The sequence below is a fragment of the Musa acuminata genome, chromosome BXJ1-1 (genome assembly GCF_036884655.1).
Source record: "Musa acuminata AAA Group cultivar baxijiao chromosome BXJ1-1, Cavendish_Baxijiao_AAA, whole genome shotgun sequence".
NCBI classification, from domain to species: Eukaryota; Viridiplantae; Streptophyta; class Magnoliopsida; order Zingiberales; family Musaceae; genus Musa; species Musa acuminata.
In genome coordinates, this window is record NC_088327.1 from 15599273 (window position 1) to 15627271 (window position 27999).

The 27999-nt window shown below is 39.6% G+C and overlaps 1 protein-coding gene across 6 annotated transcripts; it reads right to left on the minus strand.

Annotated features, from left to right (window-relative positions):
- LOC135587260 (uncharacterized) lies at nt 1-27992 on the minus strand. Of its 6 annotated transcripts, none has more exons than XM_065078469.1 (9): nt 27747-27992; nt 27218-27367; nt 4674-4850; nt 3352-3440; nt 3195-3286; nt 2934-3036; nt 1227-1334; nt 878-980; nt 1-168 (listed from the first exon to the last, which is right to left on the minus strand). In XM_065078469.1, exons 1-9 carry the CDS (start codon nt 27886-27888, stop codon nt 143-145), a joined length of 990 nt encoding a protein of 329 aa, XP_064934541.1. In that variant the 5' UTR covers nt 27889-27992; the 3' UTR covers nt 1-142. The 6 variants fall into 6 exon arrangements, with proteins under 6 accessions (XP_064934541.1, XP_064934535.1, XP_064934522.1 ...); XM_065078463.1 differs by having other exon boundaries at nt 17-168; nt 878-1029; nt 27747-27991; XM_065078450.1 differs by lacking the exon at nt 1-168 and adding an exon at nt 526-790.
- Nucleotides 27993-27999: the final 7 nt, after the last annotated feature.

The window sequence follows — 27999 nt, forward strand, 5'->3', positions numbered from 1 at the left end:
AAAATTGAATTGATTCATAAGGGATAAATGGTCCACTATCATTCATCTTCATGTGTTCAAGAGAGAGGATCTTAAAGCCACATTGGATCCTTTCCTAAAATAGGCCACCATAGCTTTGTTATCTATGTAAGTCCAGAGGAGATCAGCTGTTGGGTTGGTCAAGACTACCTGCTGAGACAAGTAATTTCTGGGTTCAGTGTTCTTACCTATGACCATCTTGTTGAGTTTATATAGTTCATCAATCACAATTTACATGGGAAGATAAAGCTAAAATGCATTGCTAACCAGTTATCATATCTAAGCAAAGTTCCATCTGAGGTACCACCATTTTTATCCTCCCCTCAGAGGAAGCACTGCACTGTCAGGAATGGATGGCTTTAATCCCATTCCTGACACAGAATTGTTGCTTGACACTAATGACAAGACAATATTACAAATCTATCAAATCAAACCACATCTTTGTTGAAGTTGTTTTTTTATGCAGAAGATAGAGATTAAAAAAGTTCAATCAGACAAGTCTAAGAATGCAGAAACTAAAAGTTTATTTACAGAACCAAGAACCTAAAAAGCTTAGCAAGAATGGTATCTTCTAGAAAAAAGCAAGGAAATATGTCATTTACTTTCCTAAACCAAAATCCAGGCAGGTATTGCATATGAACTAATTGTTTTGACAACACATTGACCTGATTTCATATTTATAATATACAGTTATTTATTGAAAGACAGAAGAAAATTGATGGAAGGCCAAAAGCCAACTTGCTTCACACACTGCCATACTGAGACCTGCATCCTGGATAAACATTTTGATATAGTTATCAATTCACCTTCTTTTCCAGGTACTACTATAAACATCCATCATCATTACCATCTTAGTTACCTTGAGTAAAGGTTCTTGGATGGTCAGACAGGTGCATCAGCATAAGATGGGTACTTCTGAAGAACACAAACTGGATCCCCGACAGCAATAGATTTCCCTCTGCCTGTTGGTGAGAGTGAATCTTTGCAGATCAAATTCTGTCCAAAGAAGACCTACATTTTTTTTTCAAATATAATAAATTTAACCACCATGAAATTTGACTTTAGGTTAACATTATGGCATATTGGTTTCAGATTATCCAAAAGAAAAACTGGTTCCTGTTTACTGCAAATATCGTCATGTGTACCGAGGATCACATATCTATGTGGAACGATGACTTGGTACGCATACAAAGCAAAGAATATTTTACCTTCCCCTTCTTCTCCTTTAAATGCAAAGCATGGTCTGACCGAAACTTCATTAGAGTTTGCGTTGGCTCATTCCCCACACTTCCATTCTCTTGGTTGATAGTTGGTACCTGATGAAAATGACAAGAAATTTATATTGAATCTTAGAGATAATCTTATCTATGTTCACAGTTTTCAAGATGTTAAAAAAACTACATATCTAAAACATTTCAGGACAAAGTCAATGTTTTTAATGATATTAGCCAACAGAGATATTTTCTCCTAGAAAGGTTTTCTAACTTCAGTGGAGCACTGAATCACACAAGTGGACATACATATATGTATTCAAGGACAAACATTCTAAATCCAGCATAAATTGAAAAGCTCTGATCATCAACTTAAAGGATGATAGTTTGATTCATCATTACCAAGAATACTATGGCATCGCCCTAGTGGAGCATTTTCTTCTAAAAAGGTTTTCTAACCTCGGTGGAATCACACACTCGGGCATACATATAATTCATAGACGAACGCTATTAATTCAGCTTAGATTGAAAAGCCTCTAATCATTAACTTAAATGTTGATGGTTCAGCCAATCATTACCAAGAGTGAGATGGACATTGTCCTGGTGGTTAATACCTCATTCCATTTGAAGAGGTTTTGAATTCAGACATTAAAGAGGTCAATTTTTTGCTGATTTGTTCAAATTCTAATGAGGAGATTATCCTCTAAAATCATTATTCCGCAATCACAATGCACCTGAGATAGGGCAGAGTGTGGATTAGAAAATATTCACTCTCGGTCTGGATTTATATTTAGAGAAAAGTTATATTTTGATTCAGAATTGGATATTCAAATTTTCAAACAAAATATAGAATTAGATTTGTATCATCATACAAATGCATCTACCATGGTGACACCAGACAAAGATGACAGTGTGAGCAACTGAACTTCAATTTTCCAAACAACTTGGGGACTAAGGACCCAACTTGAGCCTCCAAAATCACCTGGCCAAGGTGGTTTATGGTAGTAGGAACAAGTTCCAGTAGACTGTAAGGCTAATCTAGCCTAAGTTGGCCATAGGTCACATTAAGTGTATCTTCCAGAAGTGTTTAAATGAAGATGGATTAGAGCACTATGCTTCATATTCTTCAACAACTAAAAATCCCATAAATACAATTATATTATTGAAAACTATATATTTTTTTCCTTTTTAACTTCAACATTACTCATTTGTTGAGAGATGGTATTGGGTTATATCAATAAAGCCTGAAAATTAGACATATTCCCATAATTGGTCTTTGGCTCACAGTATACATCCAACCTAATTATTTTGAGCTCCTGCATATTACCGTAAGTGATCGACATATTTTCTTTTGAAGAAGTTCCAATTCTCTTTTTCTCATGATAGGGTTCCCTAGTTAATAAGAAATGTGAAAATGACACTATATAATTTACTTTATGGAGGTCACCAGCAAGAACAACTGCATTTATCACATTTATCAGGAGCCACTAACCATCCAAGAGATTTCATATGGCTCTAAAATGAGAAGTATTACCCTTTCTATTTGAGGTAAAAAAATTGCAATTATATACTTATATCGACAGACTGAAAGCTCACGGATGAAACATACTTATCCACACTCTGATAATTTAAATCCAAAAGCAAACACCGATAATATCTTACAGTAATAATATAAAAAAGTGGAAGGAACAGAACGCATGTTACCTTACAGCGTGCACATAACTTAACACCACAGAATGTTAACTTGTTTATTTTTATTTCTTTCCACAGGTCCTCTGAAAATGGATCACACCCATCAACAATGATACTGACAAATTAAAATTTGAAACTCATAAGTCCCTGAAGAATACTGGTGATGGATATGGTTAAGTGCAACAATCCAAAATTATCAATTAATAAAATGATATGACTGCCAAGTGTATTTTTGATTTAAAATAGGATGTTATGTATATATTACTTTCTTACTTTGCTCTGAAGCGATTAACTGATAATGGTTCTTCCAGAAGCTCATTTACAGAATTAAATGATCCCTGCATATGATATATTAAAACAGAAAGCTGATTTTGCTTTAGTATAATATTAACATTTGAAATCTTGCAGTTTCACATTAAAGAAATCTAACCTGGGATGCCAATAAGAAAGGAAACCCATCAGAAAATGCAGTTTTGTATCCCTGAGCGTAATCGGGGTCCACAGCTCTAATTTCTGATACTGAAAAATTAACATCACAAGGAAATTTTTTAATCAGCCCCTTCGATATGTTGATTGAATAGACATGATAATAACATTTTTGCAAAAAATAAGGTAAAAAAAGAATTAAGCTAACAAGAAAAACCTTACAATTTAAGATAACACACTGTACCGTACCGGTATTTCGAGGTTGGCTCGGTACGGTATGATACCATGTACCGAGCGGTACACCAAGGCATACCAGGCGGTTTTATATATTTCTTTCTCTTACTGTAGCCCTATAGCACTGTTATACTATAGCACTGTAGCACTTTCCGTCCGATAGTGGGCGGTCCGCGTACCGGTATATCGTCGGACCGGTACGTACCACCCGTACCGGACGATATCGTTCGAAATTACATACCATGATTTGTAATAAGAGGCACAATTTAAAAATATCACTGAACAGAAATATACAAGTAATATTCAAAAGCAGACTAATTTTCATAAAGAAGATTTAAACAACATTCTCTTTATGTAATTCCACCTCAAGATGAGCATGTGGTTACTAAAACATGCATACTTCATCAGTTAAAAGTGTTTGAATATTTTTAGTAATATCATAAATATATGGATTCAATTAATTCTTTTGAACTTTGAATGAATTACTCAAGGCCTATAAACTCTATAGAGACCATAGCATTATATGTTGTCAGTGACTTCGTCCTATTTCTAGTCCACTGATTTTGTTGCTTTATAATTTTGATAATTTGATATTTGCCTAAATATCTAGGAAATCCTGCCAGTCAAAGCCTACAAGTGCTTATAAGGATCTCCACCTTATTTAGTTTTATGACTCCGATCTACAAGTTCAAAAACTGCACTAAGCTTCATACAATAAAAGAGTGAAATTTTAACTACAATTGAATCATATGTAAACTGACAAACTACCATTATTATGCATGGATGACAAGTGCTCATCAGGTGAAATGTAATCATAGCACTGAACTAGCAACAGAATATTTTCCACACAACTAAACAATACAGGTAAAAACATGCCAAGTAAAATCAGTATTGCTGAGGGGAGAACAAGAATGGCAATATTAGCCAAGTGGATTAGAAATGAACATCAACTACATAGATGCCAGCCATATTACGTTCCCATTCAGAACCTTGATAATTTTTCCAATTAAAAACCCTTCCTAGCATCAAATATTATGGGACTGAAGAACTTATAGCATTGAAAGAAATAAAAGAGCATTAGAAAATAAATACCAGTATTAAAACGGACTAGACGGCTTGGTTTTCCAAGATACTTGGTAAACCACTCAAATGCTTCATTGCCTTCATCAAGTGCAGAGCCAGACCACTCCCATACAGATATGTCATCAATGGCAGCATGTTCTCTATTCAAAGGAATCTTCAGTGGCTCCATCTGAGGTGCCTTTATAACTGCAGAAAATGTAGAGAATATAATACTCGCAAAGAACATACCAAATAAGTATAGTTGTTACTTAAAACATAACATCAAATCATATTGTTCACCACAAAAATAGGAAACTACTGAAAACTTATGACCAACATCGTGGCAAAGTGCATCGATACCATCTTTCTTTTTCCTTTTTGTGCAAAGGCAAGATAAAAAGGCAAGAGTTGATCTTAAGATAACATTATCAACGGTCAAGATTTTTATCAGAAATGCTAATTTTCATCTTAAAAAACTTTTAAGTTAGCTTTGTACACTACGACCATACCAATATTTTAGTATATAAATTTATTGGATGGATTATGAACCCTCAACCTTTTGGTATATGAGTTACATGTTGGAGAATCTGGGCCGACATCACATGCGCAGCGAAAGAACAGAAAACAAAATCCCAGAATTCCCATAGAAAAATAAGGTTTCATCGTCATGCAAAGATTGATGCGTAAAAACCCGCAAAATCGAAAAACTACGTGCATAAGAAAGATGTGTTACCTAGGGAGATCGTATATCCCTGAAAACCTACGGATCTATGGGAGAGGATGATGGAGGTCAACTGTCCTCCTCTCTAGCGGTGATCCACACGATAGGGCCTACGAAGACGCTCCTCAAATCGCTGCCCAAATGTCTTCCTCGCGCACACCATGCAATCAAGAAGGAGCTGCCCCTTCTTGTTGTCCACACTATCACGGATAAAATGGTAACTGGGGTGTTCGATGTAATGCTTATGTATGTCCGTGTCTTTCGGTTTTGTTTATGCTTTGCACAGCATATAAAGGGCTGGCAGTAGGCCTAGCAGCCCCATTTTCTTTGGTTTTGGTGGCCGTCCTAGGCTTGCAAATAAAGATTGTGTCATGTGAGCACTTGTGGGGATTTCAGTATGTGGTGGACCATTTTGAACTATTTGTTGTGCGACCGTTCAGTGCTTGTAAAGTATGTTTGCAATTTGCATTGGCTATGAAGTGCTTACTGAAATGATTACTTGTGGATCTCGAGTAAGACGTTTTCTCTTTTGTAGGTCCTAAGGGACCATAGGAGGTTTCGGAGAAGCTGATCTTTGCGGACGAACACGCAAGGGTGCCACATGACTTAGGCAAAACCAGCAAGTCCGTGACAGATGGTATCAAAGCGGGACAAGGACTCATAGAAACACTTGGCATGCAAACGTGGGGGACCTAGCGGGGCTGCGTTGAGGGTAGCCAGCATGTGCGATCGTTTAGGGGAAAACAGGCATGGAGATGTAGGGAAAAGGAGTCGTTCAAAGGAGTGGGCATTTGAGATTGGTATTCAAAGGAATGGCCAACCCTTCGCGTAAGAGGCACCACGATGTCACAAACGGTCGTCGCGCACTCACAACAACTTCGTTCAACGAACCGTTCGTCGCTTTTGCTGTTGAATCTCGTATTTTGATGATGAAACCAATTGATAGTATTTCTGATTTGATCTGCATTTTGAGTGACGCAGGATGCTTTGATCAGGATGAGATAATTAAAGCAGGAAGAATCATGTTAGTTCGGAGAAAAACATGTCAGAAGATTGGACGTCGGGCCGGAGGATCGGTTGACATATCGACAGAAGGCTTCGGGTCATGGATTCGAGCATCGGGCCAAGAAGAGCATATATTGCACTATCGGAGTTGTGGAGTCAACTGGCCGATTGGAAAATAGGCCGCAAGAGAGGACGATGCGCCGAAGAATCGGATGAAGCGTCGATGGACCAATGACATGCCGGACAACATGATTCAAGCTTAGTAATAATTGTCTAGATCGAAGTGTGTTTTACATATGCAGAATTAACTACGATAGCAAGGCATGAAGCAAAATGAAGTCCCGAAGTCAAGGACGCGATTTTGTTGGGAGTTCGAGAGTTCGTCGGAAGTCCAGACGTTCGTCGGAAGTCCAGACGTTCGTCGGAAGTTCTGTAGGAACCAGCCAAGAAGTCCAGGAACTTGCCGGAAGAAGCTCGTCGGAACTCGCCAATAAGATCGTCGTGAAGTCCAGGAGCTTGCTGGAAGTCTGTTGGAACATTGCCGAGAGATCCTCGGAAGTTCGCCAGAAGATCGCCAGAAGCTCGCCGGAAGAAACCAAGACCTAGGGACTTGTTTAGCTTAAGTATGCCATAGATTTCGTAGTTATCACGTAATTGGGATTGGATTTCGGCCAACCCAATTAGGGGCCAGTTGGGCCCATGTAAGGACTGTGTTGGGCTCAATGAAAGGCCCAAACAATGACCCAAGAAGTGGCACCGTCGTGGCACAATCTCCGAGACTGTGTCAGGCGGTGGTACCGTCGGTACCGCCCAGATACAGCCTCCGAGAGGCTGCAGGCGGTGGTATCGCCCAGTGTCAAGCGGTGGTACCACCAGACTGGGCAGTGGTACCGCCCAGTGCAGTGTCAGTGTCAGACTAACACAGGCGGTGGTACCGCCCGGACCCAAGAAACCCGGGATGAGATGTTTTTAGGCTCTAAGTTTGAATCAACTTAAAGCCTATAAATACCCCTCTAATCTCTGGTTAAAATACACAAGCACAGAGAATTTAAAAAGGGAAAAACGTTATAGAAATCTCTTGTGAGAATCCTCCTTTAGCCCAAGTGTTAGAATAGTTTGAGAGGAGTGAGTGCTTGTAAAGGTTGACTCCTAAACCTGTGAAAAGGAGAAGAGGGGTGTAAAAAGGAGGTTGATCTTCGCCTATTAAAGGAAGATCGATAGTGGATGCCGATGGCCTCGATGGAAGAGGAATCGGAGGAATGGATGTAGGTCACAACGATCGAACCACTATAAAAATCTGGTTTGCGTTTTATTTGTGCAATTTACTTTAACTGCAAACCTCCTTACTTGCTTTACATCCACTACGCTTTTCCGTACGCTTTCAAGCTATCTTTCCGAGATCGGTTTTCAACGAATGAAAGAATTTTCAGAAATTGAATCTTTTCCTAAAAATTGAATCTTTTCGGCTTTCAAGACGGTCACTCTCTCATTCGTCCTCCGTTTTTCAATGGGACGGACTACACATATTGGAAAACTCGAATGAGAATTTTCTTTCTTTCGATTGATTTAAACTTATTGAACATTGTCGAATCCGGTTTTAAAATGTCTTTCTCTTCCAATGAAAGATTGGAATGATTTGGAGAATAAGGCTTTTTCTTTAAATGCTAGAGCTATGAATGCTCTATTTTGCATCTTAGATAAAACTGAATTTAATCGGGTTTCTTTGTGCGAAACGGCTTTCGATATTTGGCACATTCTTGAAACCACACACGGAGGCACAAGTAGTGTTAAGGATTCTAAAGTTAATTTTTTGATGCACGATTTTGAACTATTTCATATGAAACCAAGTGAAACCATTGGAGACATGTACACCCGTTTTACAGATGTCGTCAATGGTTTAAAAGCACTTGGTAGAAGTTTTTTGGATTTTGAACTTGTAAACAAAATTTTACGTTCTCTTAATAAGAATTGGGATTCAAAAGTAACGACAATTCAAGAATCAAAAAATTTAAATACCTTTCCGATTGAAGAACTAATAGGGTCTTTAATGACCTATGAAATGACGTGCAATGCACGTGAAGAACTCAAGAACAACCTTCCAAAGAACAGGAAGGATTTCAGACTAAGAACAATCAAAGACCACTCGAGCATAAGCTCAAGTGATGGTGAACATGAACTTCTCACTATGAAATTTAAAAGGTTCATGAAACAAGAGTTAAAGAACAAAAATAAACTTAAAAAGAATGCAACTACTTACTATGAACACAAGAAAAAGGAAGCTATTTGAGATGAATTGAGCTCCTCCGAAGACGAAGAGAAAATCAACAAAGGCGATGTGACAAACTACGCCTTAACGGCTTTCGACGACGAGGTAATCAAAATGCCTTTAATTTATTTCGAAATTACATGATGTTTTTTTATGAGTTATTTTTAATTTCGTTTAATTGTTTTTCTTGAAAAGTACATGTTTAATTATGTAATGAAAATGCAAAAGAATTTGGATCATACTAGTAATTTTAAAAATAATTATAAAAATTACATATTTTATGATAAACAAATAAAATGATTTTGATTAAAAATGCATTATGAATCATGCTTGATGAAATAATGTAATGATGATTTGATATCATGCTTAATGAGTTTACATTTAGAAATGATGCATGATGATCTTTGCGATTTTTATCGTAATGAAAGTTGCTTTTTCGGTTTTAAAAATGATGCATGTTTTAATTTGGATAAATGAAAAAGGTATGCTTATATGAAATAGTATAAGTGTGACGATTGTATACTTAATGATACATAATGATGTAATGAAAATATTAAATATTTTGATACCATGATTGACGAGTTTATGCATAATGATTTTTGTGATTTATTGATCTTGATGATTTCTGTAAAAAGAGATACGATTTTATAATAAATCTTGTACTTTTGTTTTAAACGATGATATATATTTTGATTTGGCATTAAAAAAAGGGACAAAGGCATGCTTGTATGTAACAAACAACTAAAAAGATGAAATCCTTCTCCTTAAAAAATGATTTTGATTTGACCATTTGAATTTAAATAAGTTTTACTTAAATCATGATCTTAATATCTTGGAATAACTTGAGATTTTTTTTAATCAAGATCTCTTCTTTATACTCCTACAATTTTTTTTGGTATTTTATTTAAGAGGAGATTTAATATATGAATCATGTCTTTTGGTATTTACATGATCTTATCTCTCATGATATGATTTATTTTTGTATAACTTTTTGTATTTATCACCAAATTAATTTTTCTGAATGTGATGAAATAAAAATATGCATGAAATATGAGATGCAATGTAATTTGACATTTAGATACCATCATAATTTAAAATGCTATAATTTGTTGCTAAAATAATGTATTATAAATGTTGATTTAATGTTTGGTATCATGGATACTTTAAATGATGAATTTTTGGTATCATGAACAAAATGTTGATAAATGCTTAAAAATTTTAATGTCTTAGTATCATGTATAATATGGTCATAATGATGATTGATTTATTTTTTTGGGGTATCATGAAAAATGAAATGTAAAGTTTTAAAATTGTGTATGTTTTAATTTGAAACTATTATGATGTATAAACATATTGAAATAAGATTGATACTTTACCTTTGTCATGCTTTGAAAATTGTTGTAAAGGGAAAAAGAGATACAAAATTATATTCTTTCCTTCTTTTTGACAACGACAAAGGGGGAGATAGCTAGCTTGCACAAGTTAAGAAAATGCAAAAACTTGCAACTTGCACATTGCTAAAAGAAGCAAGAATCGCTAGCTTGCACACTTCAACAAGAAAGTTATCTTGCATTTGCTTTTGAAATATTGCTAGCTTACATTTTTTAAAATGATATAAAAATTTGCTAGCTTGCATGATGTAAAACTTGCTATCTTACCACCTTGCATATCTATGATGATAGTAAAATTGCATGATGATAAAACTGGAGATTATGTTAATTATGCAATAATTTGAACTTCTATGTCCAAACACTTGATAGTTGGAACTTCTCCTTTTTATTGATGACAAAGGGGGAGAAGTATAATCATGTTATGCATGATGACGTGATACAAATATTCATGATGAAATTTGCAATAACTTGAATTTAGCTTGAATTCAAGGTTCTATCAATATGACATATTGATAGGGGGAGTTAAGGTTAACTACGTCATCAATTGGTTGTCATCATAAAATAGGGGGAGATTGTTGAATCTCGTATTTTGATGATGAAACTAATTGATAGTATTTATGATTTGATCTGCGTTTTGAGTGACGCAGGATGCTTCGATTAGGATGAGACAATTAAAGCAGGAAGAATCATGTTGGGCCGGAGGAAAACATGCTAGAAGATTGGACGTCGGGCCGGAGGATCGGTCGATGTATCAACAAAAGGCTTCGGGTCATGGATTCGGGCATCGGGCCAAGAAGAGCGGATATTGTGCCAAGGATATCGGAGTTGCGGAGTCAACTGGTCGATTGGGCAATAGGTCGCAAGAGAGGACGATGCGCCGAAGAATCGAACGAAACGTCGATGGACCAGTGACATGTAGGACAACATGATTCAAGCTTAGTAATAATTGTCTAGATCGAAGTGTGTTTTATATATGCAGGATTGACTACAATAGCAAGGCATGAAGCAAAATGAAGTCCCGGAGTCAAGGACGTGATTTCGTTGGGAGTTCGAGAGTTCGTCGGAAGTTCTGTAGGAACCAGCCGAGAAGTCCAAGAGCTTGCCAGAAGAAGCTCGTTGGAACTCGCCAAGAAGATCGTCGTAAAGTCCAGAAGCTTGTCGAAAGTCCGTTGGAACATTGTCGGGAGATCGTTGGAAGAAACCAAGACCTAGGGACTTGTTTAGCTTAAGTATGCCTTAGATTTCGTAGTTAGCACGTAATTGGGATTGGATTTGGGCCAACCCAATTAGGGGCCAGTTGGGCCCATGTAAGGACTGTGCTGGGCCCAATGAAAGGCCCAAATAGTGACCCAAGAAGTGGTACCGTTGTGGCACAATCTCCGAGACTATGTCAAGCGGTGGTACCCCGCCGATCTGGGCAGTGGTACCGCCCACACACAGCCTCCGAGAGGCTGCAAGCGGTGGCACCGCCCAATGTCAGGCGGTGGTACCGCTAGACTGGGCGGTGGTACCGCCCAGACCCAGGAAACCCGGGATGAGATGTTTTTAGGCTACAAGTTTGAATCAACTTGAAGCCTATAAATACCCCTCTCATCCCTGGTTAAAATACACAAGCACAGAGAATTTAAAAAGGGAAAAACGCTGTAGAAATCTCTTGTGAGAATCCTCCTCTAGCCTAAGTGTTAGAAGAGTTTGAGAGGAGTGAGTGCTTGTAAAGGTTGACTCCTAAACCTGTGAAAAGGAGAAGAGGGATGTAAGAAGGAGGTTGATCTTCGCCTATTAAAGGAAGATCGATAGTGGATGCCGGTGGCCTCGACGGAAGAGGAATCGGAGGAGTGGATGTAGGTCACAACGACCGAACCACCATAAAAATCTGATTTGTGTTTTATTTGTGCAATTTACTTTAACTGCAAACCTCCGTATTTGCTTTATATCGACTACACTTTTCCGTACGCTTTCAAGCTATCTTTCTGAGATCGGTTTTCAACGAACGAAAGAATTTTCAAAACCGACATATTTTACCGCTACACTAATTCACCCCCACCTCTTAGGGCTGACCCCTGTTCCTAACATTTGCATGCTTGAACAGAGAAATGGCAGCCTGTTTTGCCTGTTTTATATGTTTTTGCTTGTAAAAATACATGTTCGAACAGGTTGTAGCGCACAGTGCGACCGCTCACCGCGCAGGGTCAAAAAACCCCAAAATGGCTCCGTTTTCGCATGCCGCGGGTTGTTTTCTGCAGCCCGCTGCACTGCATGAAATGTCAGCCATCTCAGCACCCTAGAACCCCCCGGGTGGCACAGGGCTGGATAGGGCTTCGGTATATTATCGGGCATTGAAAAATCTTCACAAGTTCGCACGTTGACTTGACGAGAACTTGCCTTTGCGCTACACCCGATGAACAGTTGTTTGTGGACTTGCAACTGTTCGTTCTACCTTCTAAAGTCCTTGTTTTCCTCCTTTCTCTCTTTTCTCTAATGCACACAAGGTGCTCACTGAATTGCTTGTAAAGCTTCCCTCTTCGTGAGACATCGGGACTTGTCCGTTGCTCGTTCTTCGAACTAATGAACTTTCTCTTTTACAGGTCCTTCGGGACTCGAGTGAGGTTGCAAACTAGCTGACCTTTGCTGATGCATATCGCAAGGGCACGTCAAGACTTAGGCAATCCCAGCTAAGTCCGAGAAGTTGGCACAAGGGTGCTTCGCGACTTAGGCAACTCAAGCTAAGTTCGCGTCTTAGCCGCAAGGGTGCCTCACGACTTAGGCAATTCCAGCTAAGTCCGTGACATTGTGGTATCAGAGCGGACAAGCAATTCGAGCAAACAGCAAAGGAACTTCGCAATTCCGCCATGGCAAAGCATTGTGGCGAATCAAGCAAGGCGGGGCAAGCCGGACCTTTCCCCCAAGCAGTTGCAGGTGGGCTGCGCTACTCTCCGTAAGCAGAGGAGGCGTAATCTAGAGCGCCAACTGGGAAGAAGAGCCATAAGAAGAGACTCACAGCGGCGGAAACCCGCTTGGATGTTCTTGAAGCGAGCTGGAGGAACTCTACCAAGGCCAGCGAAGGCTTCTTAGGGTAGAGAGCTCACGAAGTCGTGGTGTAACCCACTTCTAAAGTGATAGCTCTCACACGGGCACTAAATGCGGGAGGGAGCAACACCCACATTGCATCGCAACAAAATCTGAGGGCACCTGAGCCTTATTGCTATGGAGGTGCTAGGGATGCAAAAGAGCTCGAGAATTTCTTGTTTGACATGGAACAGTACTTTCGAGCTACAAGGCATGATTATGAAGATATCAAAGTTTCAATAACAACCATGTATCCGAACGAGGATGCAAAACTTTGGTGGCGAACCCATTGGGAGGAGATCCAACAAGGTCGATGCAGGACGGACACATGGGAGGACTTAAAGTGGGAGTTGAGAACTCAGTTTCTACCTGAGAACACAGAGTTCGTCGCAAGGAGGAAACTAAGACAACTCTGCCAAAGTAATTCCATTCAAGACTACGTGAAGCAATTTTCTGCATTAATGCTGGACATACAGGACATGTCCGAAAATTATAAGCTGTTTAGCTTACTCGATGGTTTGAAGCTTTGGGCTTAACAAGAACTGCATCGAAGGAATGTTATTGATGTGATCGGGGCAATTGCTGCCGCAGAAAGGCTCACCGACTTTGTTTCCTTTTAGGACCCGAGAAAAAGAAAACAATCTTCAAGAAATCGCCCTCCAAAATATTCTCGAGGGAAGAAGCCCGGAGGTGAACAAAGGAAGAAGAGTTCCCACAAAGGGCCAAACTTAAAAGGCAAGGCCTCGAAGATTGGCGGATGCTTATTGTGCGGAGGGCCGCACATGGTGAGGGAGTGCCCATAGAAACAGGCACTCAATGCTTTAACAGCTTCCATCCACCCCCCCAAATCAGACAAGGGCAAAGCCGTCACCCTTAGTTCAAGCAGTTCATAATCTAGTAGTGACGATGAGTAGTCGCAAGGTCCCTGAATGGGAGCAATGCGTTTGTTAAATGCATTGCGAGGTCAAGTGGGGGAGAACATGAAGGTAAAGCCATTGAAATCAGCGAGTAACGAGCTGATGTATGTGGACATTAAGCTCAATGGCCAAACAACCCGTGCAATGGTGGATACGGGCGCTACCCATAACTTTATTGCCGATCGAGAAGCAAAGCGACTTGGGTTAATCTTGGAGAAGAACCCAAGTCGAACGAAGGCGGTGAACTCGGAGGCCAAGCGAATCTCCGGGTTGGCAAAGGGAGTTCCCATCAAGATCGGAACGTGGTGCGGGAGTACTAACATGATTATCGAGCCCTCAACAAAGTAACGGTAAAGAACAAGTATCCAATCCCGCTCATCGCGGACTTGTTCGACTAATTGGGCAAGGGCAAGTATTTCTCCAAACTCGACCTTCGGTCGAGGTACTGGCAGGTGCGCATTGCTGAAGGCGACGAAGCGAATACTACTTGCGTGACCAGGTATAGAGCGTTTGAGTTCTTGGTGATACCTTTCGGCTTAACCAATACTCCGACCACGTTCTGCACTCTTATGAACCAATTATTCAAAGAGTATTTTGATAAGTTTGTGATCGTCTACTTGGACGATATCGTCGTCTACAGTTAAACGCTCGAGGAGCATGTCGAGCACCTTCGAACAATTTTCAAGGTTCTCAGGGAGAACACTTTGTTCATGAAGAGGGAGAAGTGCTACTTTGTTCAAACAGAGATCTTATTCTTGGGGCATCGAATCAGCAATGGCTCCATTCGGATGGACCAATCAAAGGTGCAAGCTGTTGCGGAATGGCGAACGCCAAAGAAGGTGCCAGAGCTGAGATCCTTCCTTGATTTCGTCAACTACTATCAACGCTTCATAGCGGCGTATTCAAAGCGTGCAACTCCACTGATGGAGTTGCTGAAGAAGGAGCAACCTTGGAGGTGGTCTGATAAATGTGAAGCTGCATTCCAAGATCTGAAGGCTGTTGTGTTGGAAGAACCGGTGCTCAAATTGCTGGACTATGGGGAGCCCTTCGAAGTCCATACAGATGCTTCAAACTTTGCTATTAAGGGAGTACTAATGCAGGAGGGTCATCTAGTGGCCTATGAGAACCGCAAGTTCAACAAGACCGAGCGGCAGTATCAGGTGCATGAGAAGGAGATGATAACGGTGGTCCACTGTCTACGAGTTTGGCGACACTACCTTCTTGGATCGTGATTTGTGTTGAGGACAGACAACATTACTTTGAGCTATTTCCAAACTTAAAAGAAACTCTCCCCAAAGCAAGCACGATGGCAGGACTTCCTAGCTAAGTTTGATATAGCCAAGGTATACAATACCCTATAGTGCCGATGTTTCGAGGTTGGCTCGGTACGGTACGGTACCAGCGTACCGAGCGGTACACCAGGGCGTATCGAACGGTACACCAAGGCTTACCGAGCTATTTCCTCTTACTGTAGCATTGTAGTACTGCTACACTGTAGCACTGTAGCACTACTACAGTGTATTACTATAGCACTATAACACGGTCCGTCCGGTGGCGGGCGGTCCGCGTACCGGTATGCCGTCGGACTGGTACGTACCGCCCGTACCGGGCGGTACCATTCGAAATTGCATACCATGGATATAGCAATGGAGTACAAGCCCGGAAAGACAAATGTCGTGGCCCATGCATTGAGTCGGAAGGTGGAGCATATGAATGTCGTACAATTAGAGGGCAGAGGTCAAGCAAGCCAATTGCACTTCAACTTCCTTTCCAAGATCAGGGACGAACTGTATAGTGATCCCCAAGCAGTAACCCTAATGCAGCTCATCAAAGAAGGCAAGGCATGACGATTTTGGGTCCAGGAGGGACTCGTTTATACAAAAGGGAATAGGGTTTCAGTCCCTCGAGTGGACAATTTGAGGCTTGAGCTCTTAAGAGAGTGTCATGATTCCCTTTAGGCTGGACATCTGGGTACTCACAGAACCTTTGCTCTCATGGAGAGGGTCTTCTACTGGTCGAAGATGGGGACTGATGTGGAAGAATATGTTCGAACGTGCCTCACTTGCCAATAAGACAAGGTGGAGCAACGGAAGCTGATGGGACTTTTGGAGCCGTTGCCCATAACAGAAAGGTCGTGGGAGAGCATTTCCTTGGACTTCATATCAAGCTTACCAGCAGTAAGGGGACTCGGATCAATACTCGTGGTGGTCGATCGATTTTCAAAGTATGCAACTTTCACTACTATACCCCTACACTGTTCTGCAGAGGAGGCGGCCAAGCTGATGCTGAAGAATGTGGTGAAGTATTGGGGAGTCCCGCACAATATTATCAGTAATCGAAGCGCTCAGTTCCTAGGATGATTCTGGATCGAGCTATTCAAATTGTTGGGGTCTAAGTTATTCTTCTCCACGAGCCTCCACCAACATCACTCTAATTCTTTAGGAACAAAGTACATAAAGGATTGGTGCGCAAGTGTGAAGGGCTCTTCCCAATTATCGGTAGGGTGGGCAACGTCTCCTACAGGTTGCAATTGCGGCGTGGCTCAAAATTCACAATGTTTTTCACGCCAACAACTTGAAAGCCTATCACTCAGATCCGCAAGATGCTTCCCGAAGTGTTCCAACTCGGCTACCCCCCACCAGAGCCTCCTACGAGAAGCGAGTTGAAACCATTCTAGCGGATCGCAAGATAAAGCTACCCAATGGAGCTGAGCAGACCGTGTACTTGGTGAAGTAGAGAAAGCTTCCCTGAACTGAAGCAAGTTGGGAGCCCGAAGACGCCCTACAACATGAAGAAGCAATCATCAACAACTACCAACAAGCGTCGACGAGGGCGTCGACAGGTTAAGTGGGGGAGAATGTCATGAACGGTCGTCGCGCACTAGCAACAACTTCGTTCAACGAGTCGTTCGTCGCTTTTGCATGCTTGAATAGAAACATGGCAGCTTGTTTTGTCATGGTTTTGTGTGTTTTTGCTTGTAAAAATACATGTTCGAACAGGTTATAGTGCACAATGCGATTGCTCACTACGTCAGGTCAAAAAGCCCCAAAATGGCTCCGTTTCCGCGTGTCGCGGGCTATTTTCTGCAGCCCGCTACACCGCGCGAAATGTCAGCCATCTCAACACCCTAGAACCCCCCGGGTGGCACAGGGTTAGATGGGGCTTCGGTATATTGTCAAGCGTTGAAAAATCTTCACAAGTTCGCACGTTGACTTGACAGGAACTTGCCTTCACGCCCGACACTCGATGAGCAACTGTTTGTGGACTTGCAACTGTTTGTTCTACCTTCTAAAGTCCTTGTTTTCCTCCTTTCTCTCTTTTCTCTAATGTACGCAAGGTGCTCGCTGAATTGCTTGTAAAGCTTCCCCCTTCGCGAGACGTCAAGACTTGTCTGTTGCTCGTTCTTCGAACTAATCAACTTTCTCTTTTACAGGTCCTTCAGGACTTGAGTGAGGTTGCAAACTGGCTGACCTTTGCGGATGCATATCGCAAGGGCGCGTCAAGACTTAGGCAATCCCAGCTAAGTCCGAAAAGTTGGCACAAGGGTGCTTCGCAACTTAGGCAACTTAAGCTAAGTTCGCGTCTTGGCCGCAATGGTGCCTCACGACTTAGGCAATTCCCGCTAAGTCCGTGACAACAAGGACAAGCAAGTTAGGAAGAATGTGTAGCGCACAAAGGTTTGGATGACTGAGTTTGAGCTATGGCTCAATGTTGGTAACCATACTTAATAATGCTCAAGACAAGCGAGGCGCTTGGTAAAGGATGAGACCATGCAAGGTGGAATGGGTTGTTCAGCGATCGAAAGAGTTGTGCAAAGCTCGCAGAGGTGAGGGGAATTGCTAACTCGAAGAATTCAGTACTCATGCAAGGGCTTGTATGCGAATAATGGAGTGTTTGTGGCCATCCCAAGGCGACCGAAACTCGACAGCATGGAGCTTTAAAACTTTCTCTTCAGCATGAGAAGGATACATCCGTAGGAGGCTGAAGTGTGTAGCAAGTTCGGCATGTTACTAGGCCTTGAGGGGTGCAGCGGGGGCTGCAATGACATGGAGTCATAATCTAGCAAGTGCGTTTGCGAGAGGCAGAACAATACATAGTTTGTTCAGCAAGGCAGAGTAGTCCAAGGGGATTATGGTCTTTGAAACTTTCATAGAGAAGGAAGTAAAGAGAGAAGTTGCTCAAACGGAACAAATATCCATGAGGGATAAGTCTCAGCTCTCCAGAGGGAGAACCATGTGCAACGGACCGCACATGTTGTTCCAACGAGACAAATATCCAGGAGGGATAAGTCTCGGCTCTCTAGAGGGAGAACCATGTGCAACAGACTGCATATGTTGAGGAGGAGTACCTCAAAACAACTCCACAAAGCTCAACGGGTCAAGCGAGCGACGAGGAGTCATCGCATGATCTCGCTTGAGATAATGCATTAGGGGATGCATTACGAGATCAAGTGGGGGAGCGATCTAAGGCAACACAAATCAAGGCACACTTGGAGTCGATATGGAGATCAGACTCAATGGAGGGTTGACTCGTGGAATGGTGGGCGTAAGGACCATCATCAACTTAATGTAAATCGAGGAGCGGAGCAACTTGGGTGTAACTTGGCGAAGTACCCAAGCTGCATGAAAGGAGCCAGCAAAGAAGATGGAACATGGAGCAGAGGCACAGAGCTTTCCTTAGACAGAAGTCAAGGACATGAACTCTTGTAGAGGCAAGAGCAAAATCATGTCGTTCCATGGGTCCTTAATTATGATGGAGTGGACTCATCTTGCATGGTACCAAAGATGAAGGGAGCTTCTGGGCACATGCACCTTATCTCGAAGAAGCATTTGATGGAGAAACCAAGGCGACTAAACTTGCGGAGGCGAAGTTAGGTTCAAAAGGCCTTGGCACGGGGCAAGAGGATGTAGAGACGGATACTCCTGAAGAATATGCCACGGTGCTACCATTCAAGTTGCCATGAAGGAAGTGGTGCGTAGCAGAGATTGTGCTGGTAAGGGCAAAGGCCCAGGATCCAGACAATGGTGCACCAATTTCAATGAAGTCGGTGGACTTCGAGAGCTACTAGGCGACGGACTGTCCTAGAGCAGTGTTTTGTCTAGGTGTGACCCAAGAGCGGGTGGACGAAGGTTCATTACCAAATGAGTGAACACAATCGAAAGTGGAAGAGGCCCTGCGATGTGTTGGCAGAGGCCACACATAGAGGGAACACAATCCGAGTTCATCTCACAAGGATCAGAATGCAATGGAGATCTCACCAGGAGGTGACATGGTGCAGCGGATTGTGATGGAACAATTCATGGCAATGCGATACACACGAATCTAGTCCCGCGAGGGACTATATCATACGGAGGTATGATCGGGAGCTATTGGAAGCTCCATTTTGGTGAACAACATGACGGTAAGAAGGGCTACGGATTCAAGGAGTGAAAGACATGGTACCACAGAGGCGGGTATTTCGTGCGTGCATCGAATTTTGCATTGGATTAAAGCCTTGGTCATCAGCACAGGAGGGTTGTGTACCACCGAGGGGAATTACTTGGAGAACACGGAGGTGTTGAAGCAGGGGGTCGAAAGGGGCGAAGAAGCGACGACGAGTCCATAGGGACTTAGCTACCTAAAACTAAGCATTGGTTAGAATAGAGGTGGACTCGGAAGAGTGCCACAGAGATAGCTCTACCGATCGCGAAGAAAGGGATGCAGATGCGATACGACGGATAGTATGGCTATGGGTATAGCAGCGCCATGGTACCGCAAAGGCAGGACTTTCGTGAAGTTATCAATCCCTTACTCTCATGGGAGGAGAGCGCTTGGTCGTAAAAGGAGTCGAGGAGGTGGAGAATGCAAAGGTAAACTCCAAGCACCGAGACAAGGCTAAAGGGCAGAGGTCAAGGAACTTCGTAAGACTTGTGTCAACGAGCTTCTCATCAAGATAGTCGAAAGTGGAGGACTTCAGGTCGATACAAGAGTGCGCAACCAAGAAACGAAGCAGACAGTATGCGGTGTTGTACCTTTGCTCCTCAGTGGAGTAGGCGGCTAGGTTGATGAAGAAGATGGTACAATCCAAGAGACGACCAAAACTATTAGAGACTTACTCCAAGTTGAGGTGAAAACTTCCTGCATTCCAGAAGTTCGATGGCATTGAGAAGGTGAATCACAGTAACTAACTCAATACAAAGAGTGCAAACACTTCAAGTGCTTTGAGCAAAAGGGCAGGCGAAGGCTCTCGATACATGGAGTATAACCCTCGAGGAGGCGGGCGAAGTCAAGTAACCTTTGCCTTCTCAACTCTTAAAAGAATAGGTGAAACTGAGTACCCCAATTCTCTTATCTATCAAGTAGAGGAGTTCTGCACATGTTCAAAGACCCTTCGAAGAAACCAAATGGAAGACTAGTTGTCAAACCCTCACCAATGGTGATCAGTGCTACTGAGAGTAGATTATCCGCTTCATTTTCCAACAGAATGCCAATCGAAAACGGAAGTTATATGAACCTACTTGGAAGTGACAATTAAGTGAAAGAAGAGTCAATGGGTAAATTTTGTGAATGAAGGATCCAAAAACTTCAAAAGTTTGCGAGGCGATGCTCGTTAAAGCTCCAACAAGCATCCACCCAATTCAAGTGGCATGGGGCATTTGAGAGACTAGCGTATACTAAGGATAGTCTTTTCCTTCATCTGAAGGATCCGCAGGAACAAAAAATAATCAACACAACTCAGCCAACTCCACACTAAAGTCAAAGTCATTGGCGAGTTGAAGCAACATGACGGATTAAAAGTTCGACTACTCAACAATAGCAGTGGAGAGCAATTGGGAGCCAAGAGGTGCATTGTAGTTGGAGCGAAAGATTAAAGACTCAGCAAAGGCAAGGAATTGCAACGTTGGCAAGGGCTTCGACGAGGATGTAGAAGGAATAAGTGGGGGAGAATGTCACAGACAAAATGGTAAATGGGGTGTTCGATGTAATGCTTATGTATGTCCGTGTCTTTCGGTTTTGTTTATGCTTTACACAGCATATAAAGGGCTGGCAGTAGGCTTAGCAGTCCTATTTTCTTTGGTTTTGGTGGCCATTCTAGGCTTGCAAACAAAGGTTGTGTCATGTGGCCACTTGTGGGGATTTCAGTCTGTAGTGGACCTTTTTGGATCTTTTATTGTGCGACTGTTTAGAGCTTGTAAAGTTTGTTTGTAATTTGCATTGGTTATGAAGTGTTTACTGAAATGATTACTTGTGGATCCCGAGTGAGACGCTTTCTCTAACCCGTTTTCTCTTTTGTAGGTCCTAAGGGACCATGGGAGGTTTCAGGGAGGTTGATCTTTACGGACGGACACGCAAAGGTGTCGCACGACTTAAGCAAAACCAGCTAAGTCCGTGACCACGCCCTAAATAGGGGCTACAATATGAGGAGGAGAATGAGAGAGGAGAATAGAAGGTAGCCAAAAAGAACCTAGCCCATGGCCCTTTGGTTCCCTCCTATTTATAGAGGTCCCTTGTCAACTTACCCTAATGGACCATACTATATTGGGTACTAGATCTCCATCCAACTACCCATGCTACTTAGATTAGTCGGTCTTTACCCAATAATCTCTCATTGGCTCTTATTGGATCTGATCCATAGGATCCAATAATTCATGAGCTTATTGGATATCTAATAAGATAGGGACTCCAACGGATATCTCATATCTGAACCTCTACTCATCGTAACACTTATGACCCTCTAAGCCCAATATCGAGCTGGTCATAAGTCATACCTATCAAAACTCCTTATGGATTAATAATTATCATCTCCATAATAATTCATTCGACTTATTAACTGCGAGCGTACTAGGCCACTACGTCGCAGTCCTTAGACGATACAAGGAAATCCAATCTATTGGATCTGTCTGTCCTCCGTTACCATGTATCTATAGTCTCTCATCCATCTAATACCTCAAAGATTGTATACCGAGGATAATGCTATCATATTCATATGATTTCTACTCAAGTTTTGCTCTAATCGAATTCTCTTGAAGAACTTTTTCTTTTTCAATCTGAATGACCCTGGCTAGGGATTTGTCTAAGCAAGAATACATGGGATATTCCTCTCATGACACTGAGAGCGAATGATCCTCTACTGACACTCAGTAGCCCTCGTAAGGTTGGCTACCACTCTCGATAACCGGCTGTGCTAGATCTGGAACTTCTAGGCTTATAAGTCCGGTATCAAATAGTAGAGTACTCATAAAGGACATCCTTGGTGTCTCAAGTCTAAGAACCAAATATACCATTGAGACTACAGAATCACTGTCTGACAATAAGGCATCATCAACCATCCAGCATTCCATAAGTGGATCAATCAGTGAACTCATTCTTCAATGAGCACGTGCACTATATCCCTAGTGTCCCCACACAAGCAGCTATGAGACCAGTTGCCTCTATCATATAGACGGGTATATAGTACACCAGTCTGTCTTGTTGTCTCGATATCCCTCTCGAATAACCTATAACTGAGATTATTTATGGTCTATGTTTAAAGACGAATCAGTCTCATTATCGTGATCTCATCCCGATCCGATTCGCATTGCACAGATATATATATATATATATATATATATATATAAGTGATAAAATACCAAATAATATAATAAACAAAAAGAAACAAAAAGAGTGTGTATCATATCCCACGTTTTATCACACACGTGTCATCACTCATGTAATTGACTTGCAGGGCACATATGACTAACATTATATATATCACCATCAAAATAATATTTATGAATACTAATTTATAAACATCGAAGCTATATATATATATGATCAAAATAGAAATAGAAATATAATAAAGATATTGATTGCCCACTCTCTCTGGTATTCGAAAGTGTGAGATTAAAAAGAAACTCTATGTGCCTATCAACATTTCTCACAACAATGATATTAAAAACTAAAAACAATGCTTTCACATTAATGTTTATCTTCCATTAAACTCTATTGAGGGATGTCTAAATATTTCTATTATTTCAAAAACTGCCACTTATAACAATTAAACAATCATCTCGAAGGAGACACCACCTTTGCACCTCACTAGAACTTAACAAGCCCACCTAGGCAACCCCTAGGCAATTAGGCAATGTTTAGGTCATCAATGTAATTTACTTAATAATTTGAAGTGTAGAGCAGTTCTCCTGAAACCCATATGACTCAAACGTTATGCTCCTCATAAGACAACCAATCAATAATTTTTATTTTCAAAAAATTAAGACAATGAGGAATACAGAGAAGAGTAAATGTTGGGGTAAGAATATCGTCATCACAATCATAAAATTTCTCCTTTTCTTTATTCCTTTCTTCTTCCATATTCTCCCTCTACACGTTACAGTTCAGAGGTGCATTAGCACTAGCCTTATTCAACATAGCACATATTTGTTAAAGAATCTTTAATGCATACAACTATTAACAAAATGTTAGAATCTTATATTTGATGGAAATTTAGGTTAAGTATGTCAGGCTTCCGTTGAGAACACAGTGCATTACCAAGTAAGTGGCTTGAAATGCAAAATTATTACTCGAGAAAATAGTGATTAATCAAGTAAGCATAGTCCATGCAAGTAAATATTTGTTTTTAAAAGCCTTAGAACAATGACTAATTCACAAAATGCAAGAAATAAAATTATTATGTAAAAATGTAATGTCAGGATTGAAATCAAGAATCGTATATCCAAGACAGAAGGTGTATACCTTTTGAACACGATAATTAATAGGGTAATTAAATGTCATGAAGCAACACATCGTGATCTGCAGGCATCATGAATCTGCATAAGAAAGAAGCTAGACTTGTATTCTCTTCACTTCCTATTTTTAGGGCCACTGTAATTAATAGAATGAGGATCTATCAGGCGATGAGATAAGAGATCTCTACGATCGTGATATAATCCCTAAAAGGTCCTGCTTATATATAGGCGTGAGTAGAAAGTTTAGGAAAGGCAATTACTTTTCTTAGAAATTACCTCTCATCAAAGTCATCTTCTAGGAAATCCTACCATAATTGAACTTCTATACTATTGGCTGATAACCATGATAAGAATCCAATCAAATCCATAATATATCTTACCTAATTAAATAAGCTCATATAATCTAACATTCTCCTATTTAGCCTATTAATTGGTCAGATATAAAATGGTTCAAAATCAAAATAAATAAAATAAAATTTATTTAAAAATAATTTTATCCAACTAGATTTTAAAATTTTAAAAAACATTTATATGTGCACGAATTTAAAAACAAACTAATAAGTTCAATAATTAGAATAATACTACATTGAGTCTGATTAGTAATGCGAGTCATAACGATCATATGTCATCAATTTTATACTTTATTCTTCTATGTCTACAACAACACAATTGGTCTTTCCTAATACAATCCAAAATGACCTCTAATTTATCTTGTCAAGACCATCATATTATTCACATTTAACCATAATATGTACATACATAAATGTGAAAAGGATTGGAGAAATAAATAACTTTAATTATATAAACAAGAATGTCAATTATAATGTTCACTCAAACATGCATCATCATAACTTTTATGATCAGCTCACGAACCCAATCATAAGAACATAAATTCTTTCAAACACTTTAGGTTGTAAGGTGTAAGTGAATGAATCAGTAATCAACACTAGTTGTTTATAGACTCTTTCTCTAACCACCAAGTATTTTATGCCAATATACTTAGAACTACTATAGTATTTGTTATTCTTAGAGAAGAAAGCTACTACGGTATGTCACAAAATATCTTCAACAACTTGACAATTGAGTCTAACACTACCAAATCTTGAGATGAAATTTCATACACATAAGGCTTGTTTAGTAACCTCAAAGTATACCACAAAATAAGCTTCTACTATTGATAATATAATTTACATTATATTATTCTTGTAAATTGCTCCTCCAGCTAATGTAAACATAAATCATAAAGTGGATTTCCTATAATCGAGATAATTTATAAAATTAATATCTAAAAATATCATTATTTCAAGCTTATCTGATTTCCTATATATGAGTATATAGTTTTTCATCCCTTACAGATATGTTTTACTTTCTTTGTAACTTTCTAATATTTCATTATTAGGTAACTTTAATATCTATCCAATATTCCAATTACAAAACTAATATCTGGTTTGATATAGGCTTAGCATATAATAAACTTTCAATTGTACATGCATAGGAAATATTTTCTTATATTTATTTTTTTATTTGATTATTTTCTAAATCAATTTTAAAAAATATTGAGTTGAATCTTACACCTTTATCATTTACTAAACAAAGCTACATACTAAATCTTTTCAAGACTCAATTAATAAGTTATTTATGAGATAGTCTTAACAATTATTTTGATGTATACTTAAATATCTCTATGTCAATAAGGTAAATTGTCTCAATCATATTAATCATTTTAAAATTTTTGATGAGAAATTTTTTAGTTTCGTACAGTAAACCAAGATCATTATTGACAAGCAATATATTACCCACGTACAAGATCAATATAACAAGCTTGCTCCCACTGATCTTTAGATATAAATATTGATCAATAGTATTTTTCTTAAATCTGAAGGAAGTAATAGTCTCATGAAACTTTATATAACATTGCCCAGAAGCTTATTTATAGTCATAAATAGATTTTTTTAATTTGTATATTAAATTTAACATTTCTTTCTTTTTTCTACGAATCGTTTAGGTTAATCTATGTAAATTTTTTTATCCAAACTTTCATTCAAAAAAATTATTTTCACATTTATCTAATGTGACTCAAAATAATAAGGAGTCACTAATGTCATAATGAATCTTACCGAGTCAATTAGATAAACTAGAAAAATATCTCACATTGCTTAATGCTTTATTTATGAGTAAAATCTTTGACCATAAGTTTAATTTTATATCGTTTGATATTGCTCTTCAAGTCATGTTTAGTCTTAAAGATTCATATATAATTGACTCTTTTATAATTATTAGGTAATTCGACGAGTTCTCATATATCATTTTGGTCTATTGATTCCAACTCTTTTTTTATTGTATCATACCACTTTTCATAACTTGTAAAGACAATAAGAGATCCCCGTGATTCTTATCATAATATGATATTTGTAGATATATCACATACTTATAAAAAATAGCATATCTCCTTTCTCTTTAAGATTTTCACAAAACTATCTTTTCTGATTGTTCTACAAGTCATCGGTAGTGATATCAACATTATGTGGGAGTACATTAATATTATTTTATTGTTCGCCTTCATCAAGTCATTTAATGATTAGAGGAACAACAACTTTCCGAATATAAAATGATGAAGGAGTATCAACTTGTATCTCCTATATATCAAAATTAAATTTCGAGATCTTCAATCCCACTAAATCGTTATTTTCTAGGAATCTTACATTATCATATTTAACTATCCTTAAATGATGATTATGCAATAAAATATGTACTCTTTTGAATTTTTTTAGATAAATAATAAAATACCCAAAAATAATCCTTGAATCCAATTTTTTTTCATGTGAATTAAAAAATATTATGTCTGCAAGACAATCTTAAATATGTAAATGTTTCAAAAGGAGATGATGAAATTGACTTACTAGAAACCTTATTCAAGATATACATAATCATCCTTAGAGCTTCATCTCACATTGACATGACTTGATACCAAGTGTAAGAAATAAAATTATTATGTAAAAATTTAATACTAGGATTGAAATTAAGTATCGTAAATCCAAAACAGAAGATGCATATCTTTTGAACACAATAATCAATAAGGTATCTCATATGTCATGAAGGAATACATCATGATCGGCATGCGTCATGAATCTGCACAGGAAAGAAGCTAGACTCGACTTCCCCTATCTTTCTATTTTCAAGACCACTCTAATTAATTAAATAGTAACCTATCGAGAGGTGAGAGAAGAGATCTCTACAATCACGATGTAATCCCTAAAAGATTCTGTTTATATATAGGCAAAAACAATAGATCTAAAAAAGATCTAGAAAAAATAATTAGGAGAGTCGTTCGAGATTCTCTCTTAAGAATTTATATCATAATTAGACTTTTATTCTATTAGTTGATAAATATGATCAAAATCTAATCAGATATATAATATATCTTACCTAATTAAATAAAATCATATAATCTAACACATTGATCTTAAAATGATTATCTTATAGCAATTACTTTATATTACTCACCCATATATGAGATGTCATTTGGCTCCCAGTCCTCCCTAAAGGCATCAATTGGCAGCTCTATCTCGACCAGAGCAAGTGTTTGTTCAACTCGTTGGGTGTATGCTCTCCCCTTTGAGTTCACAACCAACCACTGCCGATCCCATCGAAGTCCTAAAAGCAATTGAAATAAACGTCATGTTAATCACACTCAGGAGCACTTGGCACAAAGAAAAGAGCCCTATGCCAACCTAAGAAACATGTAGTCACAAAATAAATATATAAATGGTAAATACATACGTAAATAATTTGACTTCTCCACAGCAGAAGCAGAAGAAAGAAAAAGCAAACGCCTTTGCTCCACATAAAATCCCAAAATACCAAATCAAAACTCAACACATCCCACAAGTAAATCGACAAAGCCGACATAATTAGCTGTCGGAATCGGAAAGAAATGAAAGTATCAACGAGGACAACGCTGCCGCCTAAGAAACTCTCGAACCGACAACTCTCATCAATCCTCCGAAGAGGAAGGGAAATCTGATTGGAGTACCCGTGGACGTGATGCAGGCTCGAGGGACAGAGATTCCACGGCAAGACTTGATAGGGTAGACGAAGATTGTGGCGACCGTGGCGGACGCCACCGGCTCCCGCGATCCGAAGACGGAAGCAAGAATCGAGGACGCTTTCTCCATTTCCTACGCTACCGTAAGTGCCGAGTCACTTGCTCCCGCCGCTCGGCAACCACCGCCTTCTCCTTGCCCGATGTTTTATATAGTAGGATGCAGTCGACAGGTGCCAACATC